The sequence below is a fragment of the Mus pahari genome, chromosome 17 (genome assembly GCF_900095145.1).
Source record: "Mus pahari chromosome 17, PAHARI_EIJ_v1.1, whole genome shotgun sequence".
Taxonomy (NCBI): Eukaryota; Metazoa; Chordata; class Mammalia; order Rodentia; family Muridae; genus Mus; species Mus pahari.
Genome location: NC_034606.1, coordinates 48,590,124 through 48,615,128, shown reverse-complemented (window position 1 = coordinate 48,615,128; position 25,005 = coordinate 48,590,124). Strand labels below are relative to the sequence as shown.

At 51.5% G+C, this 25,005-nt stretch overlaps 2 protein-coding genes and 1 pseudogene across 3 annotated transcripts in view; 2 read left to right on the top strand and 1 right to left on the bottom strand.

Moving 5' to 3' along the window:
- The first annotated feature begins 1,252 nt into the window (after nucleotides 1-1,252).
- Nucleotides 1,253-9,621, top strand: Mcat (malonyl-CoA-acyl carrier protein transacylase). The gene is made up of 4 exons (XM_021217082.2): nucleotides 1,253-1,690; nucleotides 4,529-4,616; nucleotides 7,072-7,289; nucleotides 8,490-9,621. The coding sequence occupies exons 1-4, from the start codon at nucleotides 1,277-1,279 to the stop codon at nucleotides 8,910-8,912; spliced, it is 1,143 nt and encodes a 380-aa protein (XP_021072741.1). The 5' UTR covers nucleotides 1,253-1,276; the 3' UTR covers nucleotides 8,913-9,621.
- Nucleotides 9,622-11,796: 2,175 nt separating this feature from the next.
- Nucleotides 11,797-25,005, bottom strand: part of Bik (BCL2 interacting killer) — a 17,413-nt gene continuing 4,204 nt past the window's right edge. Inside the window, exons 2-5 of one of the 2 annotated variants that reach the window (XM_021217345.1) lie at nucleotides 14,937-15,108; nucleotides 13,258-13,356; nucleotides 12,728-12,845; nucleotides 11,797-12,289 (exon numbers count right to left, since the gene is read on the bottom strand). In XM_021217345.1, the coding sequence (XP_021073004.1) occupies nucleotides 12,197-12,289; nucleotides 12,728-12,845; nucleotides 13,258-13,356; nucleotides 14,937-15,103 (477 nt within the window). In that variant the 5' untranslated portion in view covers nucleotides 15,104-15,108 and the 3' untranslated portion in view covers nucleotides 11,797-12,196. The remainder of the gene's footprint in view (nucleotides 12,290-12,727; nucleotides 12,846-13,257; nucleotides 13,357-14,936; nucleotides 15,109-25,005) is intronic. The other variant, XM_021217346.1, reaches the window with a different exon arrangement.
- On the top strand, nucleotides 16,091-18,073 carry LOC110334535 (annotated as a pseudogene).

Here is a 25,005-nt window from a genome sequence, read left to right as displayed (position 1 = left end):
GAGGGAATGCAGGGATGGAGAGAGCTGGGGTGGCTGTAACACAGCTGGCACAGCTGGCTTAGGCCGGTGATGAGGTAAGCAGTTGCTAGGTCTCTGAAAGCAGGCCAGCTGAACTGCCTGTATACTAACAGAGTTAGGGCTAGGGCGCCTGGGTTTGGAGCCTTACAGATACAGAAAGCTAGTCATCTGCAAGCCGGAAACAGACTCTTTCCAGACACTGAATCTGCAAGTGCCGAGGTTGATCTCGGATTTTTCGGCCTCAAGAACTCGGACATATAATTTCTATTATTCAAGCCCTTACGTCTGTGGCATTGGTATGCCAGCCAGAACAATCTGAGACATACCTCCAAATAGATCTTCTCATTGTGAAGGCTGTGGTGAGAATTGGGGGTGGGGGTGGATTTCCTGGGTACCTTAGCAGAGACTGGCAGGAAATGAGAGCACATCAGAGTTCTGGAAACGGGGTGCAGGGCTCAGGTAAGGATCAGTGTGACCCAGACTCACAATAGCTCTCAGAGACCGCATAAGCACAACTTCCAGTCCCCATTCTTTGACTAACCATATGGTACACAATCTTTCCGACGTTTGTCTCCTTGTTTGTAAACTGAGGATTTGTTTATTGAGACAGAGTTTCTCTGTGTGGGCGATTGTTTGTTTGTTTGTTTGTTTGTTGAGACAGGGTTTCTCTGAGTAGCCCTGGCTGTCCTGGAACTGCTCTGTAGACTATGCTGGCCTCGAACTCAGATCCACCTGCCTCAAAATGCAGAGATTAAAGGTGCTCCACTACCACTTGGCCATAAACTGAGGAATTTCAAAAGCGAATCTGACTTGGTTCAGATTCTGTTCCTGGTTCCACAGCACGGAGACTTACTAGCTTCTTGTTATGATTTGGAAACCTAGCTGTGCTTTGTAGGCAACAAGAACTATTTGCTAAGTTACGGTTGGCAGAATCATGGGCAAACCCAAACCAACCACAGCACTTCCACGGTCTCCTGGACGGTGGTGCACAATTTAGTACGTAGATACCTACTGAAGGCTCACTATGGAGTGCCATCTGCGGTTCCTGGCTGGAGACGTTTCAGGGAACTCACGGACCACTCCAGGACCACCATGCAACTGCAAATAGTTTTGAAAGCTGGTAAGGATCAGTAACGTAGGAACTTTTTATTCTGGCTGCGTAGGTGACCCGACAGGAAATACGCGTAGGACCGCCCCGCTGCGCAGCCGCAGTACGTCTCAGCCGCCGCGGTAACGACCACCGGCTCTGCGCGTCGCTATGGGCGCTCGGGTAGCTCGGGCCCGGTGGGCCTGGGGCTCCTGGGGCCGCCGCGCCGCCTCGAGCCTCCGGGAGCCGCCGGTGGACGCCGTGGACGTGGCGGAGCTGCTGCGGGACTCCAGCGTGGCCGAGGAGGGAGCCCAAGAGGCGGTGGCGCGGCGGCCGCCGTCGCAGTGCTCCGTGTTGCTCTTCCCCGGCCAGGGCTGCCAGGCGGTCGGCATGGGCGGCGGCCTGCTCCACCTCCCGCGTGTGCGGCAGCTCTACGAGGCCGCGCACCGGGTGCTCGGCTACGATCTGCTGGAGCTGTGCCTGCGGGGGCCCCAGGAGGACCTGGACCGCACAGTGCATTGTCAGCCCGCCGTCTTTGTGGCTTCGCTGGCCGCCGTGGAGAAGCTACATCATCTGCAGCCGGCGGTGAGCCGAGGAGCGAGCGCCGAACCCCCGCCTTCTGGGTCTCAGGGCTCCTCAGTCTGGTTCTTATTGGTCCCCAATCTGGTTCTCGTTGATAGTATTCTTAGACGCACTGCACAAAATGAGGATCCCTGCTCCAGGGGAGTTTGCGTCTTAGACGACACAGACAGTTCACACTTAATGCACCGAGTTAACATAGCACATTAAAGATGAAGTGTGTTGGGCTAGGGGACCTGAGTTCGGTTCCTAGCACCCATGTAGTGGTTCACAACCATCCATAACTCCAGTTCCATGGGATCTGATGCCATTTTATGGCCTCTGGGGGTATCAGGTATGTGCACCATGTGCACATAACATATAAACAGGCAAAACATTCAAACACATAAATTGTTTTATTTTGTTTTTTTCTAGACAAGGTTTTTCTGTGTAACAGCCCTGTATATCTTGGAACTCGCTTTGTACATCAGGCTGACCTCAAACTCACAGAGATCCTCTTGCCTCTGCCTCCCAAGTGCTGAGACCAAAGGCATGTGCCACTACACCTGGCCACACACATAAATCTTTTTTTTTTTTTTAAGATTTATTTATTTATTTGTTTTATGTATATGAGTACACTGTAGCTGTACAGATTGTACAGATGGTTGTGAGCCTTCATATGGTTGTTGGGAATTGAATTTAGGACATCTGCTTGCTCTGGCCCAAGGATTTATTTATTATCATAAATAAGTACACTGTTGCTGTCTTCAGACACACCAGAAGAGGGTGTCAGATCTCATTACTGGTGGTTGTGAGCCACCATGTGGTTGCTGGGATTTGAACTCAGGACCTTCAGAAGAACAGTCAGTGCTCTTACCTGCTGAAACATCTCACCAGCCCCCACATAAATCTTTTTTTTTTTTTTTTTTAATTTTTTGAGAGGCTGGAGAGATGGCTCAGTGATTAAGAGCACTGACTGTTCTTCCAGAGGTCCTGATTCAATTCTCAGCATTCACACGGCAGCTCACAACTGTCTATAACTCCAGTTACAGGGGATCTGGCACCCTCACCCTGACATACATGTAAGTAAAACAATGCACATAAAAAAAATTAAGAAAAATAAAAATTTATTTTTGAAGATGTGTGTCAGAGAAAGAAATACACAGTAGGGTAAGGGGCTGTGATTTATATGAGTTTGAGTTGCTAGAATAGTTATTAAATGCTAAAGATTTATGTATGGTTATTTTGCAAGTATGTCTGTGTGTGACATGCATGTCTGGTGCCCCTAGGGGCCAGAAGGGGATACTGGACCTTTTGGATTTTTGAGTTAGAGGCAATTTGTTACTGTCTTGTGGGTGCTGGGAATCAAACCTGGGTATTCTGGAAGAACAGCTCTGAACTCCTGAGCCATCTATCTATTCAGCCCTTTTAAAATATTTTTAAAAGATGACTTCCTTAAATGAAAGTTACTAAGAAATTGATGTTAGAGGCTCAGAGATGGCTCAGCCATTAAGAGTGTTTACTGCGGGAGGCAGAGGCAGGTGGATTTCTGAGTTCGAGGCCAGCCTGGTCTACAGAGTGAGTTCCAGGACAGCCAGGGCTACACAGAGAAACCCTGTCTCGAAAAACCAAAAAAAAAAAAAAAAAAAAAAAAAGTGTTTACTGCTCATGTAGAAGCCAGTTTCAGTCCCCAAGACCCTGGCACATAAAATGCCGGTAATTTGAAATCCAAGGGATCCTGTGCCCTCTTCCGGCCTCCATGAGCATGTGCCAGGCTTAAAGATGAACACCTATAATCTCAATACTCAGGAGGCAGAAACAGGCAGATCTCTCCAAGTTCCAGGCCATTCATGGCTACACAGTGAGACCCTATCTGAAAAGACAGAAGATGGTATGGCAGATACTAGCATGTGACTTCACTTGCTTCTGATGTGTTATAGTCTCAGGACAATACATGTTAACTGGTGGCCGAGACCCTCTGTTCTACCTCCACAGCCGCCTTCTGAGGCAGTGTTAGGAGTGACGGGAGGCTCAGGTGACAGGAATGAACATGGTCCTGTGGCACATTTACTTGGTGCTTCTCTGGGCCAAGCCCTTGCTGAGTTTTTATAGATACTAGCATTACCTACTTATGTTAGCAGTAATGTGAAATAGGTCTGGGGAACTAAATCCGCTTCTCTGTGGCCTGGAAAATCATATATTTTTTTTAAGTTTGATTTTACTCTATGTGTATTGGTGTTTTGTCTACATTCATGTCTCTGAGGGTGTTGGATCCCCTGGAATAGAAACAGCTGTGAGCTGCCACAAGGATGCTGGGAATTGAACTAGGGTTCTCTGGATGAGCAGCCAGTGCTTGTAACTGCTGAGCCATCTCTCCAGCCCCCAGAAAATCATATTTTTAATGCCTGTACTTTTGTTTGGGAGCATGGGAAGGGTGAACTGTAATGTAGCTGTGTTGACACTGAATTCAAAACTCTTTAGCTTCAGCCTCCTCGGTATTGATTACAACCATGAGTGGCCATAGGCAATGTGCACGTAATTTCTGTATCCTATGTGCCCGAGAAGCCACTCCGGGCAGAGGCAAGAGGAACCAGCGCTCTGGCTCATGGTGTGACTGGGATTGACTTTAGCTGCCTTGCTAAGGAAATCCCTCATCAATAAAGGGGAGTACCAGGCAATAGAATTGGCTCTTGGTGACACTTAGTTGCCCTGTCAGTTCCAGGGGAGGGAGGCACATCCTGGGACTGAGCTCTTCGGGGGATTTGGCCTCATGATGTGCTGTCTCTGCAGGTCATCGACAACTGTGTCTGTACCTGGCTTCAGTGTGGGAGAGTTTGGGCCTCATGTTGTGCTCTGTCTCCGCAGGTCATCGACAACTGTGTTGCTGCGGCTGGCTTCAGTGTGGGAGAGTTTGCTGCCCTGGTATTTGCTGGAGCCATGGAGTTTTCTGAAGGTACACAAGAAGTGTGACTTGTTGAGGGTGTGTTCTCGCTGGGCTCAGTGGGGACAGGGGACTCTGTGGACAGTGGTGCTGGATCCACACCAGGGTTGTCAGGAAGGGAGCCCTGGGATGCATATGATGCTGGAACTCAAGGACTGGATCCCACCAATCCCTTTTGAGTTTCAAGGATTTGAGCTTTCTGTGTGTAATTTCAGGAGGTCTGTTTTCCTGGCTGCCACCCTTCACTGTCCTCTGCATTGTTTTTTTAATTACATAAAGTGTGTGTGTGTGTGTGTATGTGTGTGTATGCATGCACAGGCCTCAGTGTATGTGAAGATGTCAAAGGACAATGTTTAGAGTTAGTCTATTCCTTCTAACATGTGGATTTCTAGGATTGAACTCGGGTTGTCAGGTTTAGCCACAAGCACCTCTACCCACTGAGCCCTCTTGCTGGCCCTCCCTTTGCTTTTTTTTTTTGTTTGTTTTGTTTGTTTTGTTTGTTTTTTCGAGACAGGGTTTCTCTGTGTAGCCTTGGCTGTCCTGGAACTCACTCTGTAGACCAGGCTAGCCTCGAACTAAAAAAATCCGCCTGCCTCTGCCTCCCAAGTGTTGGGATTAAAGGCGTGCACCACCTCTCCCAGTCTCCCTTTGCATTTTTAAGCCATTCACATCTGTGCATCTGTGCCTGTCACACCTGGAAGATGTTCAGTACATGTTATGAAAAAAAAAAGAGTAAATGAATACTTTGATTATTGCCTAGTGTTTGCAAAGCCTATTTTCAGCTCCCAGCTTGAGTACAGGGAACTGAGCTTGTATCCTCCGCAAGAAGAGTTAGTACTCCAAACTGATGGGCTAGCAGCCCCATATCCTAAGTTTTTTTTTTGTTTTTTTTTTTTTTTAGCTGGAACTGGGCAAAGTATCATGTACTTGTAGCCCTGGCTACCCAGGAGGCTGTGGCAAAAGATAACTTGTGCTGAGCTTGGAGCTCATGCCCTTAATCCCAGCACTTGGAGAGTGAGCAAAGGCAGATGGATCTAAGTGAGCTCAAGGCAAGCCTGGTCTACATAGCAAGTCCCAGACCCACCAGGACTACAGAGTGAGACCCTGTCTCAAAAAGGGCAGACGGAGGGCATTTGAGTTCAAGTCTAGAGTAGGTAACATTCAGTCTGGGGGTAGGGGAGAGAAGGGGAGGGAGAGGCAGAGATAGATAGGACTCACCCCCCTGCCCAATACAGAGAGAGAGAGAGAGAGAGAGAGAGAGAGAGAGAGAGAGAGAGAGAATATTACACAAGTCCTCAACTGAATGATTCATTGACTTAAAATCTGCTTTATAGTTCAGTACAGGGAAGGGACTTGCACGCACATTTCTAGGGAGATGAGACCCAAATGGATGATAAGCCCATGTGTAACGACACTGGTCACCAGGGAAGTGAACAACAGCCCACAGGAACAGCACTTCATACTCCATGGGAGGTGAAGGTTGAGTGTGCAGAAGTCAGCCCAGGGTCCTGCTTCTGGGAATGAAAACAGGAGAGCCACTGTACAGTCAAACTGTAACATGAAGTGTGCACAGGACAGGAATCCAGGTGGCACAAAGGGCAGATTAGAGCCTGCTGGGGTTGGAAGAAATGGGAGAGCTGTTGTTGAGGGAGTGGTGCTGGGCATTGAACCTGTGGCCCCAAGCATGCACAGCCAGCACTCTGCCACAGAGCTACATCTCCAGCCCCAGTGCTGCTTCTTTAAAAGTATTGCTATCCTGGAAGGGACAGCAGTGTGTCCATGTCCTGCCAATCGCCAGCTTCGCAGTACTGTGTGTGCAGTTTGCAGAGTGCGGTGCTGAGTGTCTGTGTGTGTGTGTGCAGTGCCTAGGGCACTGGATTCCCTTAAACTGGAGTTCAGGCACTTATGAGCTGTCTCAATGTGGGTGATGGGAACAGAACCCTAGTCCTCTACAGGAACAGAAGCACTCTTAAATGCCGAGCCAGCTTTGCTGCCTCTGCCTCCTGAGTGCTGGGACTAAAAGTGCGAGCCACCACAGCCCGGCCTGCTTTTCACCTTTGTTCCTCCCTGCCTCTCCCCTTCTCTCTGTGGCTGTGTGCATGTGTGTGTACTATGTATGCGCGTGCACTAACAGGTGCTAGAGAAGAACAATGTGTGTCTTACCACTCATTGGGCTGAGACAGGGTCTCTCCTTGAACCTGGAGCTAGGCTGGCCCAACTCCCACTTGCTCGGTTACAGGCTTACATAGCCATACTTGACTTTTTATGTGGGTGCTAAGGATTTGAACTCAGGCCGATCCTATGCAGTAAGTGCTCTTCTATGCTGGATGTGGCCACTCAGCACACATATAAAAATAATGAAAACTGTGGCCCTGGGCCCAGTCAGCACCACTGTCCCTGTTTCCCTGAATGACAGCTCACCTTCCACTTCACGGTTAGATTTCCAAACATACCTCTATCTGGATAGGTCTTTATGCGGTGAAGGTCCGCGCTGAAGCTATGCAAGAAGCATCTGAAGCCGTTCCCAGTGGGATGCTGTCTGTCCTTGGCCAGCGTCAGTCCAACTTCTCCTTTGCCTGCTTGGAAGCCCAGGAACACTGCAAGTCTTTGGGTATAGAGAACCCAGTGTGCCAGGTCTCCAACTACCTCTTTCCTGACTGCAGGGTCATCTCCGGACACCTGGAGGTTAGTGTTGATGGGACCACCCTCACAGACTCCAGTCCATTGTGACGCAGAGAGTCATCCCTTGTGCAAGAGTGGGTGCCTTGCTGAGTATCGTCTGAAGAACATGGCTGAGGATGGGGGGCATGTGTGGCAGAGTGAGGGCTGCAGGAGGAAGCAGAAGCCAGGATATTTCCTGTTCCCCTGCAGACATGACATTTCTGAACCAGCCGACATTTCTCATGGGTCAGGTCAGAGGACCAGGTCACAACGTGTCTAGGCCTGTCCACACTGTGCTCTGGCTTCTTAAGAGTCTGCAGTCTGGGTATTTGCTTGGAGAAGAGATGTCTTCTGTGGCTTTGCCTGGCTTTTTTGCCTGGCTTCTTAAGTGTCTGATTTTGCATTCAATTGCTTGCCGCTCTTCTTCAGGTGTCACTTGCCAAGGCATTCCGTGTACTAGCACTAGAGAAACAGACCCATTAATGTTCCTGTCGTTAGAGGCGCAACAGTGGAACAAGGCCGCTCCAGGCCAGGAACACAGTGACAGGCAGGACAAGCCCTCGGCCTGAGTGGAGGGGCAGGAGCCCTGTGGAAGTGGGAGCTGGGTACTTAGTGTTACCTGAGGTGCCAAAAAAGTGTCCTGAAGCCATGTAAGAGCCAGTTACCATGTCTAACTCCTGCACTGCTCATCCACCATATAGAAGGCATCTTTGTCCCATCACACAAGTGGAAGCTGAGGCAGAGAAACGAGCCAGAGATCTGAGTCTGTTTGTACAGCCAGTGCTGATCCTGAACTCACAAATGCCTTAAGCATTTGCCACTGAAGCCTTGTCAACCGAGCACTTGGGAGGTGAAGGCAGAAGGATGTGGCATTCTAGGCCAGCTTTGGCTACATAGTGAGCTCAAGGCCAGCCTTACTTACCAACAACCTTGTCTCAAAAACAGAAATATATAATCAGGTGTGGGGTGTGGTGATGCACTTCTTTAATCCCAGTACCTGGGAGGCAGAGGCAGGAGGATCTCTCTGAGTTCAAGGCTAGTCTAGTCTACATAGTAAGTTCCAAGCCGGCCAGGACTACATGGTGGGAGCCTGTCTCAAAAATAAAACACACACATGCACACACACACACACACACACACACACATACAGCTGTGCATCTATGAGGATGCCAGGAACAGCTGAAACCTTAGCTTCTGTGAGATGCCTTCTGTTTTCCCCTCCAGGCCCTTCAGTTTCTCCGGAGGAATTCTGCTAAGTATCACTTCCGGCGCACCAAGATGCTGCCTGTAAGTGGGGGCTTCCATACCTGCCTCATGGAGCCAGCCGTGGATCCCCTGATGAAAGTTCTAGGCTCGATCACCATCAAGAAGCCGCTGGTTGCCGTCCATTCCAACGTCAGTGGGCAGAAGTACACGCATCCACAGTACATCCGAAAGCTGCTAGGGCAGCAGGTGGTGTCGCCGGTGAAATGGGAACAGACAATGCACTCTATCTACGAGCGGAAGAAAGGCATGGAGTTCCCCAGCACCTACGAGGTGGGCCCTGGGCAGCAGCTGGGGAGTATCCTCAAATGCTGCAACAGGCAGGCGTGGAAGTCCTACAGCCATGTGGATGTGATGCGGAACATCATGGACCCTGACCACTGAGGGCCTTGGGTGGAACGGCCCCAGGGTGAGCCTCTGTGCCTGCCTCTTGTCCTCAGACTTGAGGACCATGGACACTGCAGTCTCAGCTGTGGCTCAGGCTCCCTCAGAGCAGTCTTTGAGTGCCTATCCTCCACTGTCAGGACATTGGGCTGCTGGGGAAAGAGCGCCTGTGCAGATGGCCTGCCTCTGCACCCAACCATACCCCTCGGTGAACCCAGAAGGGCTAGCCTGGGCAGTCTTAGACTCATCCCGTGGGTGTTGTGGACGCACTGCTTGGCTTCAAGCCTGGCCTGGTGCCAGAGGATCTTCTCAGCTGCCTATGACGTGCTGCCCACCAAGGGCCGAGGCCGTGGCTTCTTTGGCCTTAAATCTGTGTGGTGGCCTTGTTCTTCACTCACTTGGCAGGTGGGAGGTTGAGTCCCGTGTGCCACACAGACCTAAGAAGCACACATTAAGTGCCTGTGTCTGCCCTAGAGTGAGTGGTCCTTTGTATAAGAAACTAGGAGAGCCGTGTAAGGTGTGGAGTGGGAACCCTGCCCTTCCTAGGCCAGCCCCTGTTCTTTCACACAGAGACACCACCAGCAGCAGGTCATCCATGGAACAGTGTGTCTCATACTGTGTTTATGGCTTTCCTCAGAGCAGTCTGCTCCACAGCAGGAAGGGGGCGACGCTCCTGGGAAAACACATAATAAACACGAACCGTTCTACGCTGCCAGCTGGGTTTCTCTCTGTGTGTGTGAGGAGTCTTGGGGATGAGGCTCATGAACTTGTTTTTTAGCTGGGGAGGCCTGAGCCTAATGTGATAGACTTGTCAGCAGGGCTGTCAGCCTGACAGGACCTGTCCTACTGTCCAAGTGCCCCATTCTTTACAACTGTCCTTGGTCCTGGCCAGTATACTTGGAGACCTTGTGACCTCCAGATGCCCAGTGGATTTCAACCCTGGAAGAGTAGTTGTGCAAGTAGTGAGCACACCTCTTCTAGCTGAAGCTGGAGAATGGCTTTCTCTTGAGTTTGGCACCAAGCAGGCAGTGCAGCCTGCTGGTAAATGAGGGGGATTCTGGAAAGCTGTCAGTGTTTGCTCGCAGGGGACTGGGTCCTGGGTCTGAAGCACCTTTGCCTCTTTGCCTGTCTGTCTGGGGGGGGGTGTGTGTGTGTGTGTGTCTGCGGGGGGGGGGGGGGGGCAGGTGCCACCCTCTCAGAAGCTCCGGATCACTTCTCCTGAACCCAGCATGAGGTCAACCGGCCTACAGACCTAAACCAGAGTATCCCATGATAGCACACAGGTCCCATCCAGTGTGGTCATGTGACAGGACCCAGACACTCTCACAGCCTTGTCACCTGACGGAAGTTGCCCTACTGTCCCAGAGCCTCCATCTCAGTGGGCCCGAGTCAGCCACCTGACGTGGCCCCTGGGACCACTGCAGGCAGGCAGGTGTGTGAAGATCAGAGACTGGCACTGCTGTGACAAACGTGACAAGTCTCCAACCCACTCCTGAGCACTGGATGATCCTAGTACTGCTGTTAACTGGGGCTGGTCTCACTGACGACTGCGAGCCTTGTGAAACAGCAATGGGCGGTGACCTGGCTTGACCTCTGGAGTTTAGTTCTGTGCCCTGGAAGAGTAGGACCCAAAGCAGGAGGCCTTTGTTCTCTGAGCAGCTTCACGAAGACCGTGTGGGGCCCAGGGTTAGCTGTGTGAGGATGGGAAGTGCCGCCTACTGGGCTGACCTGCACCCTGAGAGGGAGTGCCCCAGGTGCTCTAGGTGTGCCCCCTGTTTCCCACTGCCTAAAGTGAGGCTCCAACCTGAGGGTCACAGCTGCTGAAGAGAGGGCCTAGAACCTGTGGCCAGGTGGGTAGGAGGCTCACTGAAGCCCACAGGGCTGATGGTGGGGAAAGGGCAGACCATTAGCACTAAGTGACATCTGCTTTGCCCAGGCCAGAAAGGTCCTTTCCTCCTGTCCCTAGAGCAGAGCTCATGCCTGCTGCCACCATCTCCCCTCCCTCCTGGAGGATCAGAGCCACAGTAGAGTTAGCTCCTGTCCCAAGGAATGAGCCAGCTCTGAGAGCCAATGTGGATCAGTCACCTCCGGTCACAGTCCTTCAGGCTGAGTCTCACCAGCTGCTCTCCTAACCCTTGGTCTTGATGCCAGGTTGCCCCAGCTCCAAAACTGGCTCCTCAGGACAGCATTTCCTTCATGGTTCCATCTTCCTGGGAAGGGCACTGGGGCTGCCAGGTAAGGCCGAGGTGGCAAAGGGGAGCATAAGACAGTGGGGGGCAGGGGAGGAACGAGACTCAGAACAAGCACCTTACCCAGAACTGGGAAGTTTGGGACAATTCAAGGACACAATGAGGGCATCTGGGAGACAAGAGAAAGTGGTCACAGCCACTGATAGTCACACGGGGAGGGACACTGTTTTGCTGTCTGATGGGAATGGGCAGACAGAAAAACTGAAGTTCCAGGTAGAGGTCTCAGGTGGTCTAGAAAGACAATGGGCCCGCTGGGGGAGGTCCAGCTCCCCCCCCCCCCGTGTTCCTTGTGTAGCACAGTCCAACACCACAGCTCTTCGGGAGAGCTGCACCTACCCACACAGAAGGTGGACAGACTGTCCTATCAGGTGACAGGCAGAAAGGGACAGTGGAGCTAGGCACGACAGAGCAGAGGTAGGCAGATCTCTGCACTCAAGGCCAGCCTGGTCTGCAGAGTGAGTTCCAGGACAGCCAGGGCTACACAGAGAAACTTGGGAAGAGGGGGAGCTTTGGGGGGCATTCTTATGGCCCTTGGGTGCAGGCATGGTGAATGGGACTGGGGGCAGAGGCCACTTTAAATTCCCTCCACCATCTACATCCAATATTGAAACAGTACGGCAGAGGACCCAAGGGGAGACTGGCTGGAAACATTTTATTGAACTCTCCTGCAAACAACACTTTATTGAACTCTCCACCCCAAAGGAATCTAGTCCAGTAGATTCTGTGCCTCAAGGCTTCACAGACAGGGGTGTGGCCAGCACTCCCCCCCACTGATGGCCACAGGACCAGCCTGCAGAGAGGAAAGGAGCAGGGGTCAAGAGAGAAGAGCCAGGCAGGCCTCAGGGGCATTTAGCCAGTAGTGCTCCTGAGGCATAGTGAATTCATCTGCCTTACAAAAACCCAGAAAACCTGTATGAAACCTCAGCACTATCCTGAGTTAAATATAAAAAAAGGGACAGTCAGAAAACACCATGGCTAGGGTGCCGGCACCTCTAGGGGTTGGGGGGCAGGGACCAGCCCTGCCCCAGCTGCACCTCACTGAAGCTGCAAATACCAGGCCCCACCCAGCAGCAAGAGGACCATTAGCACCATCGGAAACAGCTGCCCAGGGTCCTGGTCAGGTGATGCCTGCGGGACCAAGAGGGAAAAAAGAATGAGGCCCAGGGACCGCCTGGGGTGAGGAGCCAGCTCTTGGGGACTCAGAACAAGCACCTATGCACAACTGGGGGGTCTGGAATATAGTGTGAACTTGGGCATTCAGCCAGTGGGGGGGGGGGCGCAGGGGTGAGCACGGAGGCGACCCAGAGACCATGACTGAGAAAAGCATCCTCTCTTTTAGAGGAAGGCTCCCTGCAGGAGGGGCCAGTTGGCACTGTGTGGACTTGAACCTCCCTCAGTTCACCAGCCAATCAAGCAGGTTGCTGGGATGGGGCGGAAGTGCAAAGAGGTGGGGAAGAGACTATAGAGAGGGGTGGAGACTGTGGCTAACTAGACAGCATAGCTAAGGAGCTGCTGGCTGCCCCATGGGAAGGATAACACATGGACTAGAGGCTTCAAGGTTCTTACCCAGGCACCAGGAGTCGAGACTCTCCAGGACCAGATGTTTTCCCTGAGGTTGGCGAGGCTTCGAATCAAGCTTCTGAAAATACCCCTGACACCCGTCTGGCTGTAGGTGACAGCAAGTCTGTAAGACACGAGATGAGCAAGGTGGTTACTATAGCTGTAGGCACTGGAAGTGTACAAGTGTGACCCCTTACAGCATGACCCACAGAGAGTCCCTGTGCGCCTCTGGTTCTCTGCCCAGAGTCACCCTCAAGGGGCATCTCCCACTCTGAAGGCCCCTGAGCCTCACTCAGACCCACACAGCCTTGTGAGTTGGGATCTCTCCGGACTCATCAGCTTGAGGGGCAACAGAAAGGCCCTGAGTGGTGCTTGATCTACTGCTAAGGCCAGAGGGAGGATTGGGGGGCACCCATGTGGGGGCTGGAAGGCAAGGGGTTTCAAGCTTGCCTGAGAACTCCCACACTCTTCTTCCAAGGTTTGCAGGGCTCCCTTGGGGCCCAGCCCTGTCTGGTTCCCCCTGGGCAACTGGTTACCTGTGCAAAGCAATCCCAGGCAGCTGGACCAGACGGGGGCTCCGCAGACACAGGTCCATCTCATCACCGATGCGCGCCAGCCTCAAGGCCACCTGGTTTCTGCAGGAAGGCATATGGCAGTTTGGTGTGGTTATGCTGGGGAGGGCATACCACACACCCAGCCTAGTTTCTATGGGATTCAGGACCCAGCAAGAGGAAGGCAGTGGGATACTGGGGGGAGGAGGGGGTGGGAGGTTAGCAGCAAACCTCCTTAGTGTCCCTCTTATCCATGGGTACACTTGTGAGTAAAAGCCAATTCAAATGTGTCCCTGTAGGATAAGCCATAGGCTACTGAGACACTAGGCAGAGGGGCCAAGTGAGACCTATCCCAGCCTATACCCCATGTCTGCCTCTTGTGGAAGTCCGACACAGAAGTACTACGGGTGTCTTGTGAACATGCCTGGAAGTCAGGACAGCTTACTTCAGCTTACTCCAGGGACTTTCCTTTAGAGAATCTTGGGGAGGGGCTGACCTGTTGGGCTTTGAGGAGCAAGTGGCGGTGGGGGGTGGTGGTGGTGCTTGGAGCCCCTTCAGTTGGCTTCCTATAGGGTCTCAGTCTATCCCACTCTGAGACCTGTCCCTGGTTCCCAGACACAAAACACTGGTGCCTGCACCTTCTCCAGATGGAGAACAGTAAACCAAATTCCCAAGTGAGCCAGGCGTGGTAGCACGTGCCTTCAATTTAAAGAAAATCTCAGGCTGGAGAGGTGGCTCAGCAGTTAATCGTACTTGTTGCTCAGGCAGAAGGCATGATTGTTTACAGCCACCTGTAATTTCAGTTCCAGGGGCTACAGCGTCCTCCTCTGAGTACTACAGGCACCAGGGATGTATGTAGTGCACAGATGTATGTGCAGGCAAACACTCATGCACATAAATCTTTTAAAACAATAAAAAGTCTCCATTGAAACAGGAGACACACTTGTGTGGTGAATACACACACACACACACACACACACACACACACTGAAACCAGCCTGGCTAAGCCCTTCCTGGGGTTTGCCCGCACATTCCACACCAGCGACGCAGCAGCTCACTGGAAAGTCCCTACTCGAGGGCATCTCGAGGGCCACCTGCTCCACACACCCAGTGTCCTAGGTCTCTCCCTGATTCCGATGGTCACAAGGGTTCAAGGAACCTGGAAGGTTGCCTGGCAACCGAGCTGAGAGGTTTTGGTCCTGCCTATTTCCTGGGAGACCCCCCAGGAAATCACTGTCCCTGGCTTCACTCAGGAATGGAGCAGAAAGCGAGGAGACACTAATTCCACAGCCAGAGTGGCAGAGAGCCCTGGAGCTGAGGGTACACGTGAAGAGCCTTGCTGACCTGCCTATGTGCAGAAGGACTCGCCCTGGCCACTCTGGCTGCTCTCTTTCTGCTGGGAAGTGAAGGATGAGCCTGAGCAGGGAGGGACCTGGCCTTCTAGACAGAGGCATCAACAGATGAGCCCTCTGCTAGTGAAACCAGATGGCCCAGGTTCAGGCTGCATTGTGCTGGACCTAGGAAACACACTAGAGCCCTGTGGGAATGGGGGGAGGGACCTCCAGGAGCTCCCTGCCCTGTTCTCTCCCACCCCTTCCCCCACTCCTCTATATAGAAGGTGCTGTTCCAACCCTTGTCCAGTGGAGAGTCCAGTCGGGCCCTACCTGCCTTCCACGCACTCCATGAGGTCTACGTCTGTCACAGGACTAAGGTTTTCCCCAGTCACAGGCTCCTTCATGCTGGGAGCCTCAGAGGCCACTGGAGGTTGGGGGACCTGGTCGTGTGGAACAGTCTTGATGACGTCTCTGGCCATAAGTCTCGCCTCCGACATGTGTTCTGTGGGATAAAATAAGGCAGAGTGTGACTAGAACTATGCACCAGTGGCTACTGGGGCTGAGAACAACAGACCATAGTAGGGACTTGGTATGTGGGGTACAGGAAGCCCCCTGGGGACTACAAGGCCTTGGTATATGAGTGTTCCTGACCCTCCTTTGTCCCAGAATGAGTCACAAAAACCAGAGATGCTTCCACCCAGGCTGCTCACATAAGCTGGGCTATCTTTCCCAAAGCAGGCCACCAAGCTTCAACTAGCTTCTGGTCCTCTGTCCTGATCCCTTGAAGATCAGGAAGTTCAAAGGTTCTGAATAGACTTCCCACTGGCCCCACCCCAGTCTGTCCAGAGCGTGCTAACGCTGTTTGCCCAGCCATAGCTCCGCACACCACTGCCCAATAGTAAACCTGAGCATCAAACCAAGTTTCTCCAAGGGCTGGGAGAAAAGCCCAGACCATCAAGTGCTCGCCCTTACCATGCAAGCACTGACTTAAGATCTCCAGAAGGCAAGGCAGGACTCTGGAGGGGCTGTGTGCAGCACTACGTGCCTGGAACCCCAGGACTGTGGAGCTGAAAACAGAGTCCATGGGGCTTGCTGTCCAGCCAGCCCAACTTCATCAGTGAGCCCCAGGTTCCAGATCCTGTCTCAGAAACCCAAGTCAGGGCTGGAGGGACAGGCTAATCAGGTAGAGAGAGTGCGTACCGCTGGTGCAGAGGAACAGAGTTCTATTCCCAGAATCCACATCGGCAGCTCGCAACCCCTTATAAACTCCAGGTGCAGGGGCTCAGAGCCCTCTTTCGCCCTCCAAGGGCACCCACACTCTCTCACACACATATGCGTACAACACACAATTACGAATCTTCGGCGGGAGGGGACCCAAGGTGGGTGGCTCCTGGGGGAACAGCACCCTATGTTGACCTCTGCCCTCCACATGTGTGCACACACGTGTACATACACACACATGCATGCACACCCACACATAAAACATGCGTACATACAAAAGTTCTTCGTCTCTTCAGGTCTTCATGCCTGAAGACTCCCATGAGGTAGAAAAAGTGACAGTCACTTTTTTCTCTTTGACTGTCTATGACGGAAACACGAACCCTGACCCCTGTAATTGGGGGCGGGGTGGGGGGAGATATGTCAGACTCTGCTGCCCCATATCTAAGAATAACCTTCTTGCCTCTGTGGCCATTTCCTCTGAGCTGCTTGGGCCGTCATCCAACTCAGGGCCCCAGCTCTGTCCCTGCCCACTCCCAAGGAGAGCGACTCCTCTGCCCTGACTTTATGAGGAGCACAACTCAAGGGTTTCATCCCTGGGGGCGGAACCCAAACCTCATGCAAGACAGGGCCGTGTGTGCCACTGGGCCACACCTGCAGCCTCATTCCTCCTTTACTTAGTATTTCTTTAGTCTCAGTGTGTGTGTGGATGATGGAAGGGGACACATGCCGCACTGGCCATGGGGAGGTCAGAAGAGAACTCTGCAGAGTCTGTCCTCTCCTTCCGCCTTCACACCGGTTCTAGGAATCACACTGAGGTCACCAGGTTTGCAAAGCGAGCACCGAGCACCGTGTCCCCGGTGAACCTCTTCCCAGGCCCTTGACACTCCCCCAGCCCCACCTTTGAGACTAGGTTTATTTATGTAGGCCTGGATGTCCTGGAACTTTCTCTGTAGACCAGCCTAGCCTTGAACTTGAGATCTGTCTGCTTCTGCCACCTGGTGCTGGGATTAAAGGGACGTGTTGCTATTCCTCACCTTCTTTAATGTCTGCTATTGATCTGGATGGAGTAATTATGGCAAATGGGCAAAATAAGACGAGAGTCCTCTATGATCCCGTGCTGGTCAGTCTTTCCAGTAAACATGCTTGTAGCCACATATGCATCTTCCAAACCAAGGTACCCCCCATGGTGCTTTGCAGCCCCCTCTCCCTCAAGCTCCTGTCAGAGGCCTCATTTTGATCTCTAACCATCCCTCAACTCCTGCTAGGACAACACCTCTGCACCAGCTCTCACTGAGGTCCATCAAGACCCTCCCACACATTCTCTTGCCCAGCATCCCTTGCGATGCTGGTCATGTGACCAAGTCTGGCCAGTGAGGTCTCCAAGAATTTGGACACAGGATTGAAAGAAAGGGAGCAGAGGCCAAGCTCACAGGAGCACAAAGACCCCTGCCTGAACCTACAAAGACCATGCTGTCCCAGGTAGAACTGTCTGCCACTAACACAGCAGCATAAATACATATAGAAAATAAATCTTTTAAAAATGGATTTACTTATTTATTTTAAGTAAGTATATGAGTACACTGTAGCTATCTTCAGACACACCAGAAGAGGCATCGGATCCCATTACAGATGGTTGTGAGCCACCATGTGATTGCTGGGAATTGAACTCAGGACCCCTGGAAGAGTAGTCAGCGCCCTTAACCACTGAGCCATCTCTCCAGCCCTTATCTTGTATTTGCTATCCAAAGAAATATATGTGATCACCTCAGAGACCTTTTGTACAATATCAGTAGGAGAATTCATTGTGACAAAGATTATCATTGTCACGTGTCCTATAAATGAGTCACAATATATGACTAAGAAACATGGTACCTCTAGTGGAGAATCTGTTGAAAAACTTAATAGTTGCTCAACTGGAAGGAGTCAAGCAGCCAACCATCAAACAAATCCAGGAGGCAGGAAACCTGGAGAAGGCCCAGCATGCAATGGTTCAGAAGCACCGTTATCTCTTTGATGTTTAGAGGAACAATGTTGCCATGGCTAAGTAGAGCACATAAGGAGGTAAAGAGTCCCCTGGACCACTATATTTCGATATAGGACATCTGCAGGAAGCAAGAGTATACGATAGACGGGGTGGAGACGTATGAGGTGCAGTCATTTCTGTACAGCAGGAAACATAGACCATTGCCAAGGGCACTTTGGATCTAAAGCTGCTGACAAAGAAACGAGCTCCGCCAGCTATGTGAATGAATCCACCTCAACTGAGACTGGCAGAGAGGGAGAGTTACCTAAATGGGAACTAGTCTGTGTGTCAAACTCTTCCCGCATGCCTTCTGTTGAAATTACAGTGTACCTTTCCTAAAAAAAAAAAGACCAAGGTCCGTTTAGAGGCTTAAACCCACTGGCTGGTCAGCAGGTATTTCTGATCCTTGCAGCTGGAACTGTCTGCAGATCACTTGGGAATAAGCAACTAGCAGCAGCTTGCTGCCTGGCTAAAACCAACAAGTTATAAACTTATAATTAGCTAGACCTCCTTACAAGACAGTGACAGTGAAGACACAGGAGAGGGCTGGAGAGGTGGCTCGGTGGTTAAGAGCACTGACTGCTCTTCCAAAGGTCCTGAGTTCAATTCCCAGCAACCACATGGTGGCTCACAACCATCTGTAATGGGATCTGATGCCCTGTTCTGGATCCAAAGAGAGCACTCATATAACTAAATAAATAAACCTTTAAAATGGAAGGAAGGAAGGAAAGGAAGGAAGGATGAATTAATTCAAGCCAGGGCAGCTCCCCTCCTGACTATCATGAATGTAGAAGTGAGGGCTGGAGCTGCAGCATCCAGCCCAGAACAGTAAACAGGGCATCAGAGGGAGCCAGTAACCCACCCCCGACCTTCCCATCCAGAGCTTCCAGCTCCTGTGGTCAGAGGCTTCCTGAACTCCCAGTGGTGACTCCCACATCTGTAACGGCTCCGTCCCAGTTGAGGCAGGCTGGGTGGGACTCTGACTTACTGTGGTTCACCCCACATGGTGCCCAGCTACCTTAGGTCCATGGCATCAAGGCAATGATGGTGTGGATCTGGGCTTGTAACAGCCCAATTCAAACACTTGTAATCTCTGCCTTCAGGAGGCTAAGGCAGGAGGATTGTTTTGAGTTCAAGGCCAGGCCAGTGCTTTCTAGTCTAGCCAGGGCTTGAGGAAGCAGACCTTTTCTAAAGAAAGAAAGAAAGAAAGAAAGAAAGAAAGAAAGAAAGAAAGAAAGAAAGAAAGAAAGAAAGAAAGAAAGAAAGAAAGAAAGAAAGAAAGAAAGAAAGAAAGAAAGAAAGAGAGAGAGAGAGAGAGAGAGAGAGAGAGAGAGAGAGAGAGAGAGAGAAAGAAAGAGAAAGAAAGAAAGAAAGAAAGAAAGAAAGAAAGAAAGAAAGAAAGAAGAAAAGAAAAGAGAGGAAAGGGAAGGGAAGGGAAGGGAAGGGAAGGGAAGGGAAGGAAAAGAAAAGAAAAAAGAAAAGAAAAGAAAAAAGGCATTGAGCAGCCCTAAGAATCCAAAATTCAAAACCTTGAGCCCCAACATCATACCACATATGTGATGGCTCAGAGTATGGGAACTTTATCCTATGCACAGAATTACTTAATATTCCATATATATCCTATAAATTACCCTCAGCCCATATGTGAAAGTGCGTAAGAGTGGTAAGGGTAACTGAATTTCATGAGTAGCCTCTGGCCTCATCCCCCTGCTATGTCGTGTGTGTGTGTGTGTGTGTGTGTGTGTGTGTGTGTGTGTGTACAAGTATGCATGAAAAGGCCCGAGGTCAACGTTGGCGTCACTCGGGCCTGGAGTCCTGTGTGCTGGACAGCACACCTCAGGGACCCTCCCGTCTCTGCTGCTCCTGCTCTCTCAGGTTGCGGGCAAGCACAGCCAGGCTTGGCTTTCTGTTTCGGTGCTGAGGATGTCAAGTCATCTTCCAGCCCCCAGTCCTTAATAGAGCTCACTCTATCTAAGCAGATGACATCTTAAATCCAAAACATTTCTGGTGCCCAATCCTGAGACAGTACAAAGGTCTTGCTGGCTTGGGCCTGCTTCCCTACCCTGCACTGTGTCCCAAGTGCTTGTAAAGATTCCTTTATTTCACCTCCCAACAATCCAGCTAGGGACAGCTCACTTGCCTAGTATGCACAAGACCCTGGCTTCATCCCCAGCAACGCACAGGGATGCACAAGAACCACCCTGGAAGTGATTTTCTGTTCAAAAAGAACACTGGGTCTTAGAAAAGTTCATACTGAGCCAAGAATGCATGGTGACCTAGGACTTCCTGTTCCTTCTCCGAGGCAGACTAATGTCCATCGTAAAGTAGAGTGACCGCAGGCACAGCGCACAAAGCCATTCTCTTGAGGACACGAGACTAAACACTGGTCTCCATTCACTGGTCACTCCCTGTACTAAAGAAAAAGATGGCTGGAAGCCTAGGCACTTGGGAGACTAGAACATAACTGGGTCCCTCCAGGTGTCTCAGGACTGACTAGAGACAGGTGACTGTCAGCAATGCACCTCAAATGCCAGCCCTGAGTGCACGCAAGGTGACATCATCAGCCACCACAGCAGGCAAGAGGGCGTGGTGAGCTCCAGGCTTTGAGAAGCCATATAAGGGTAGCATTGTTCTTCCTTCCAGAAGTGGAAAAAGAATACACGTCCAGGGTTTCTGTCTCAACAAAGAGGTGGCTGTCTCCCCTTCCTGAGAGGAAGGGGAGAAGAGGTGGACATCTGTTCCTGACGAAAGCTCAAATCTCACAGGAGCCGGGCCTCAAGGATAAGAAGCGTAAACACAGCCACAGCCTCAGCACCTGCCGGGGCAACACCTTTGCCTGGAGGCAGAAGCTGTGGGCTACAGCGGGAGGGACAGGGGCTCCACCTGCTCAGTGTGCCTGTCAGACAGAGCTGCAAGACTATAAAGTAGGAGCAAACCCCCTGCACCACTAGGCCAGGACCTGTGGAAGGGGTCGGGCCAGGTCACCCGGCATCACCCATGTGCTCATACAGGTACCTCAAAACTCTTGCCGAGATTGTCCCAGGGAGTGCTTGGCAGCAGTTACAAAGAAAAGAGAGAGCCCAAGGATCTACAACACAGAGATGCCAGCTTGTCTTTAGCTAGCTTAGCTCGAAGCCACTCAGAGCCTCGATGGGCCATGATAGGTCCTTTCCCAGGCTGAGCCTGTACTTCATAGGCGCCATTCCCAACCCTGGGCCGTGGCCAGCAATGCCACCATCTCACAGGGGCAGCCTGACCTCATTGACCATGTCATTGTGCTGCCAGCTTCCTGACAGGCAGGGAGGAGAAAGTAGGGCTCACAGGGAAGGCAGGACGGGGAAGCCACAGATGTCCTACACCGGGGCAAGGACAAGGCTTAGGACAGTCCCGGGGGGGGGGTTCCCCCTCTCTCCTGCTAAGCCTCCTTCTACAGGTCAGCAGGCATGTGTGTCTATGTACCATCATATTTATCGTGGCATATCAGAGTAAACAGACATAGGTCAATATGCCGAAGTCACTAGCTCCATACACCAAGCCGAACGGATTTCACTGAACAATCATGGTGGTACATGCCTTTCATCTCAGCACTCCAAAGGCAGAGGCAGGGGGATTACTGTGAGTATGGTCCAGCCAGCTTGGTCTATATGGTGAGTTCCAAGAAGCCTACAAAGTGAGACCCTATGGGGGAAAAAAATTGAACATTTTTTTTTTTGAGTGTATTTTTTCTTTTACAGTAACAACAAAAAAGGAAAGGGAAAAAAGAAAGGAAGGAAGGAAGAGAAAAAGAAGGCTTCAGGTCAAGTTAACCTTGTAAAATCTTCATACAGAAACTCTAAAATGCCTACATGAAGGACAGGAAAGAAGCAGGCGTTACGGCACAGGCTATACCTCCCCCCCCCCCCAACTCAGGAGGTGGAAGCAGGAGGATCAAAGAGTTTAAGGCCAGCCTGGTCTACATAGCAAGTTAGAGGACATCCTGAGCTACCTGAGGCTCAAAACATAAAATAGTAATAGATACCATCAAAGATGCAGACAGGTAAGAGAGACTCGGGCATTCTTATGGCCAACATGTCTTGGCGTGGTGCAGACTAGAAGTATGTGCAAACGTGTGTGTCTGCATGTGTCTGTGAGTGTGTGTGTGCCTGCTGGGGGGCCTTGTAAAACTGTGTCCAGAACCTTGCTACCCTGAGGCTCAGGCCAGGGGTGACTCAGCATGCAAAGCCATTTCCCTGGGAAAGCAGGCCAGGCCCTAATTTGCATCTGTCCCCTCCTCCTCTTCCTTCTCTCCCCAGACTCTAGCCTCCACCTCTCTACCTTCAACTCCACCCCAGAGCAGACCCACCCCAACCTACCCCAAGGCAGGGGCCACAGCTGGATGGAACTTCAGCCCAGAAACTGGACACCTGGCCTTCTCCTTGATCCACTGCCCTGACACGCTGAACTCAGAGCATCCCCAGTACCAGATGGCTGCTGACACCAGAGGCCTGAGAGAACCTGCCCTGACAGAGGGCCAGGCACCCAGCTCCAGCTTCCTTAGAACTCGCTTGGACTCCACAGTACTTACACCTTGACGGGCCCAGGACAGACTTTACTCTGACCTCCTTACCATCCTAACCTCAACTCACCTTTCCTGTCCCCGGGACTCAATTTCCCTACACGCTGTTGAGTGGAGATAATGTAGCCACATTGCTGGGGATCCTTGTCCAGGCAAGAGTTCTAGGGCTTGCCCCTGTTAGAACCTGAAAGGTGTGTTATGTTAGCAAGGCTCAGCTCTGTGTGGATTTGCTCCCTTGGCATCCAGTGTAACTCTCCCACTACCATTAGAAATCAGCTCATTTAAACCAAAGCCCCATCCCATACTCCACTCCAAATAGGCAAGTTCACGCTCTCTCGGGAGAGATGACCACTACCAAAGTTGCACATGCGCATTCTGAGTTTTGGGGGTGTGTGAGTGCCATGTGACTCCTGCAGGTACCCTGCAGGTACCCAGCGGCCCCTGGGGAAACTGAGTGGGCTGTGAGTTTCAATTCTCAGCCTCCATCCAAAAGAAAGCCTGGTATGAGCTGTGTGGTGGTGGCACGCACCCTTAATCCCTGCATTCCGGAGGCAGAGGCAGCTAGATCCCTGAGTTTGAAGCCAGCCTGGTCTACAGAGCGAGTTCCAGAACAGCTGGGGCTGTCTCATCAAACAAAAATCGACAAGCAAACCACAACCACAACAACAAAAAACAAAACAAAACAAAACACAAAAGTCTGGGATGATGGGGCTTGGCCTGACTCTTGACAGTGGCAGGAGGATCCCTGGGGTCACTGCCCAGGCAGTCTAGCCAAATCCGTGAACTTCAGGTTCAGCGAGACACTCAGTCCCCCAAAATGTAGGGAGTGGTTGAGGAAGACACACACCTCTGATTCTGGCCTCCACACACCTGCCCATTCACACACACACACACACACACACACACACACACACACACACACACACACACACAGACACACAGACAGACACACACACACACACACACACACACACACACACACACACACACACACACACACAGAGGCACAGACAGATACACCTACATGCACAAACTTATCTCTCAAAGGAGGAGGGCTCTCAGGAGGAGGGAGGCCATAGGAGGGGCGTGGCCTTTCTACCACAGATATATCCATCTCCGTTCAGTCTGTTTCCACACCTGTGGAACCCAAGACCAATTCAAAGAAAAACGAGAATTCTCATTAATGGCTCAAACTGGTGGAGCATAGAGACAGTTGTCTTAAAGTTTTTTTGTTTTGTTTTGTTTTGTTTTGCCCAAGCCAGGACCCCAATCTCAGGAACCTGCATTTGTCCAAAACAGTTTGCTTGGGGGTAGGGTGGGTGGGGCTCGCTTCCCAGCAGTGACAGAGAAACTGTAGAAAAGGAAGGAAGACAGGGAGGAGAGAGAACGGAAGAGACCTTTGTGTCCCTGGGTGTTGTCCTGTAACCTGGAAAGTGATGGCCTGGAAGTAACCCCATAGGCCCGACCCTTCAGTCTGGCCTGCATTTGTCACCACCAACCTCAGTGCTGCCTCCGAGTACAGACACAGTTAGATTGCTGTTTGATGTCTTGTGTTTTGCCTGCATGTATGTGCACCTTGCACATGCAATGCCCTTGCAGGCCAGGAGAGGGCATAGGGTCCCCTGGAACTGTAGTTACCGGAGGTTGTGGATGGCCTACCGTGGATACCAATATTCACATTTCATGGGCCACGGAGCCATTCATAGTTATCTGTAAATGACCTCACAGAAGAAAGCTCTGGAAGCAAACCTTTGAAGAGGGCGATGGAACTTACAGAAGTGATTGCCAGGGGACAAGGAACAGTCCTCGGCTTAGACAGCCAAGGCAAACTTCTGTTTTGTTTTTGACAAAGCACCCTGGGTTTCGAGGCTGGCCTTGAACTTCTGATTCTTTCGTCTCCACCTCTTGCATGCTGGGATTCCAGACACACTGTACCATGTCCAGTTTCATGCAGTACTGGGAAAAGACCCCAGAATTTCACGGATGCTAAGCAAGCACAGGACCGACCGAGCCATCCTCAGCCCCCAGCTTAAATGTTGGACAAAGGGCACTTAATTGGCTATCATCCTGGCCCCCAGCACCGAGCTGCTCCCCAGCTAATCTATTGCCCTCACCCACAGTGCCGCTGAGGACTGCAGGAGGACACATAAGGTCATTCAGCTGTGTGTGGGGAAGGCACCCACCCACCCGGGTTCTCTTTCCTTCTTGCCATGACCGGAGACCTGTGTTTTATTTAACATATATTTCTCTGGGGGACACTCCAGGCCCCTCAGAACCCCTGGGTTCTGTGTAACTTTGGACAGATTCCCGTAGGCCTCCTGGACCCCTAATTCCTCTTCAGGGAAGAGAGGCCCAGAGGTATGTTTGCCGGGTTACTCCTCTCTGAGAATACTGAAGTCTGGGACTGCAGCTCTGTGGCAGAGCACCTGGCCAGCATGCACCAGGGCCAGGCTTTGTCCAAGCTGCAGGGGAAATGTAACAATGTAACAATTCTCCTGATTGCCCGATGAGTCTGGAATCTCTCTCTCTCTCTCTCTCTCTCTCTCTCTCTCTCTCTCTCTCTCTCTTCTCTCCATCCCTCCCTCCCTTCCTCTCAGCAA

Bases quoted from the DNA above. Each gene is read 5' to 3' on its own strand.
- Mcat (XM_021217082.2), top strand. From the start codon at position 1,277: ATGGGCGCTCGGGTAGCTCGGGCCCGGTGGGCCTGGGGCTCCTGGGGC. The intron at 1,691-4,528 runs GTGAGCCGAGGA...CTGTCTCCGCAG, and splicing joins TACATCATCTGCAGCCGGCG to GTCATCGACAACTGTGTTGC. The intron at 4,617-7,071 runs GTACACAAGAAG...CTATCTGGATAG, and splicing joins AGCCATGGAGTTTTCTGAAG to GTCTTTATGCGGTGAAGGTC.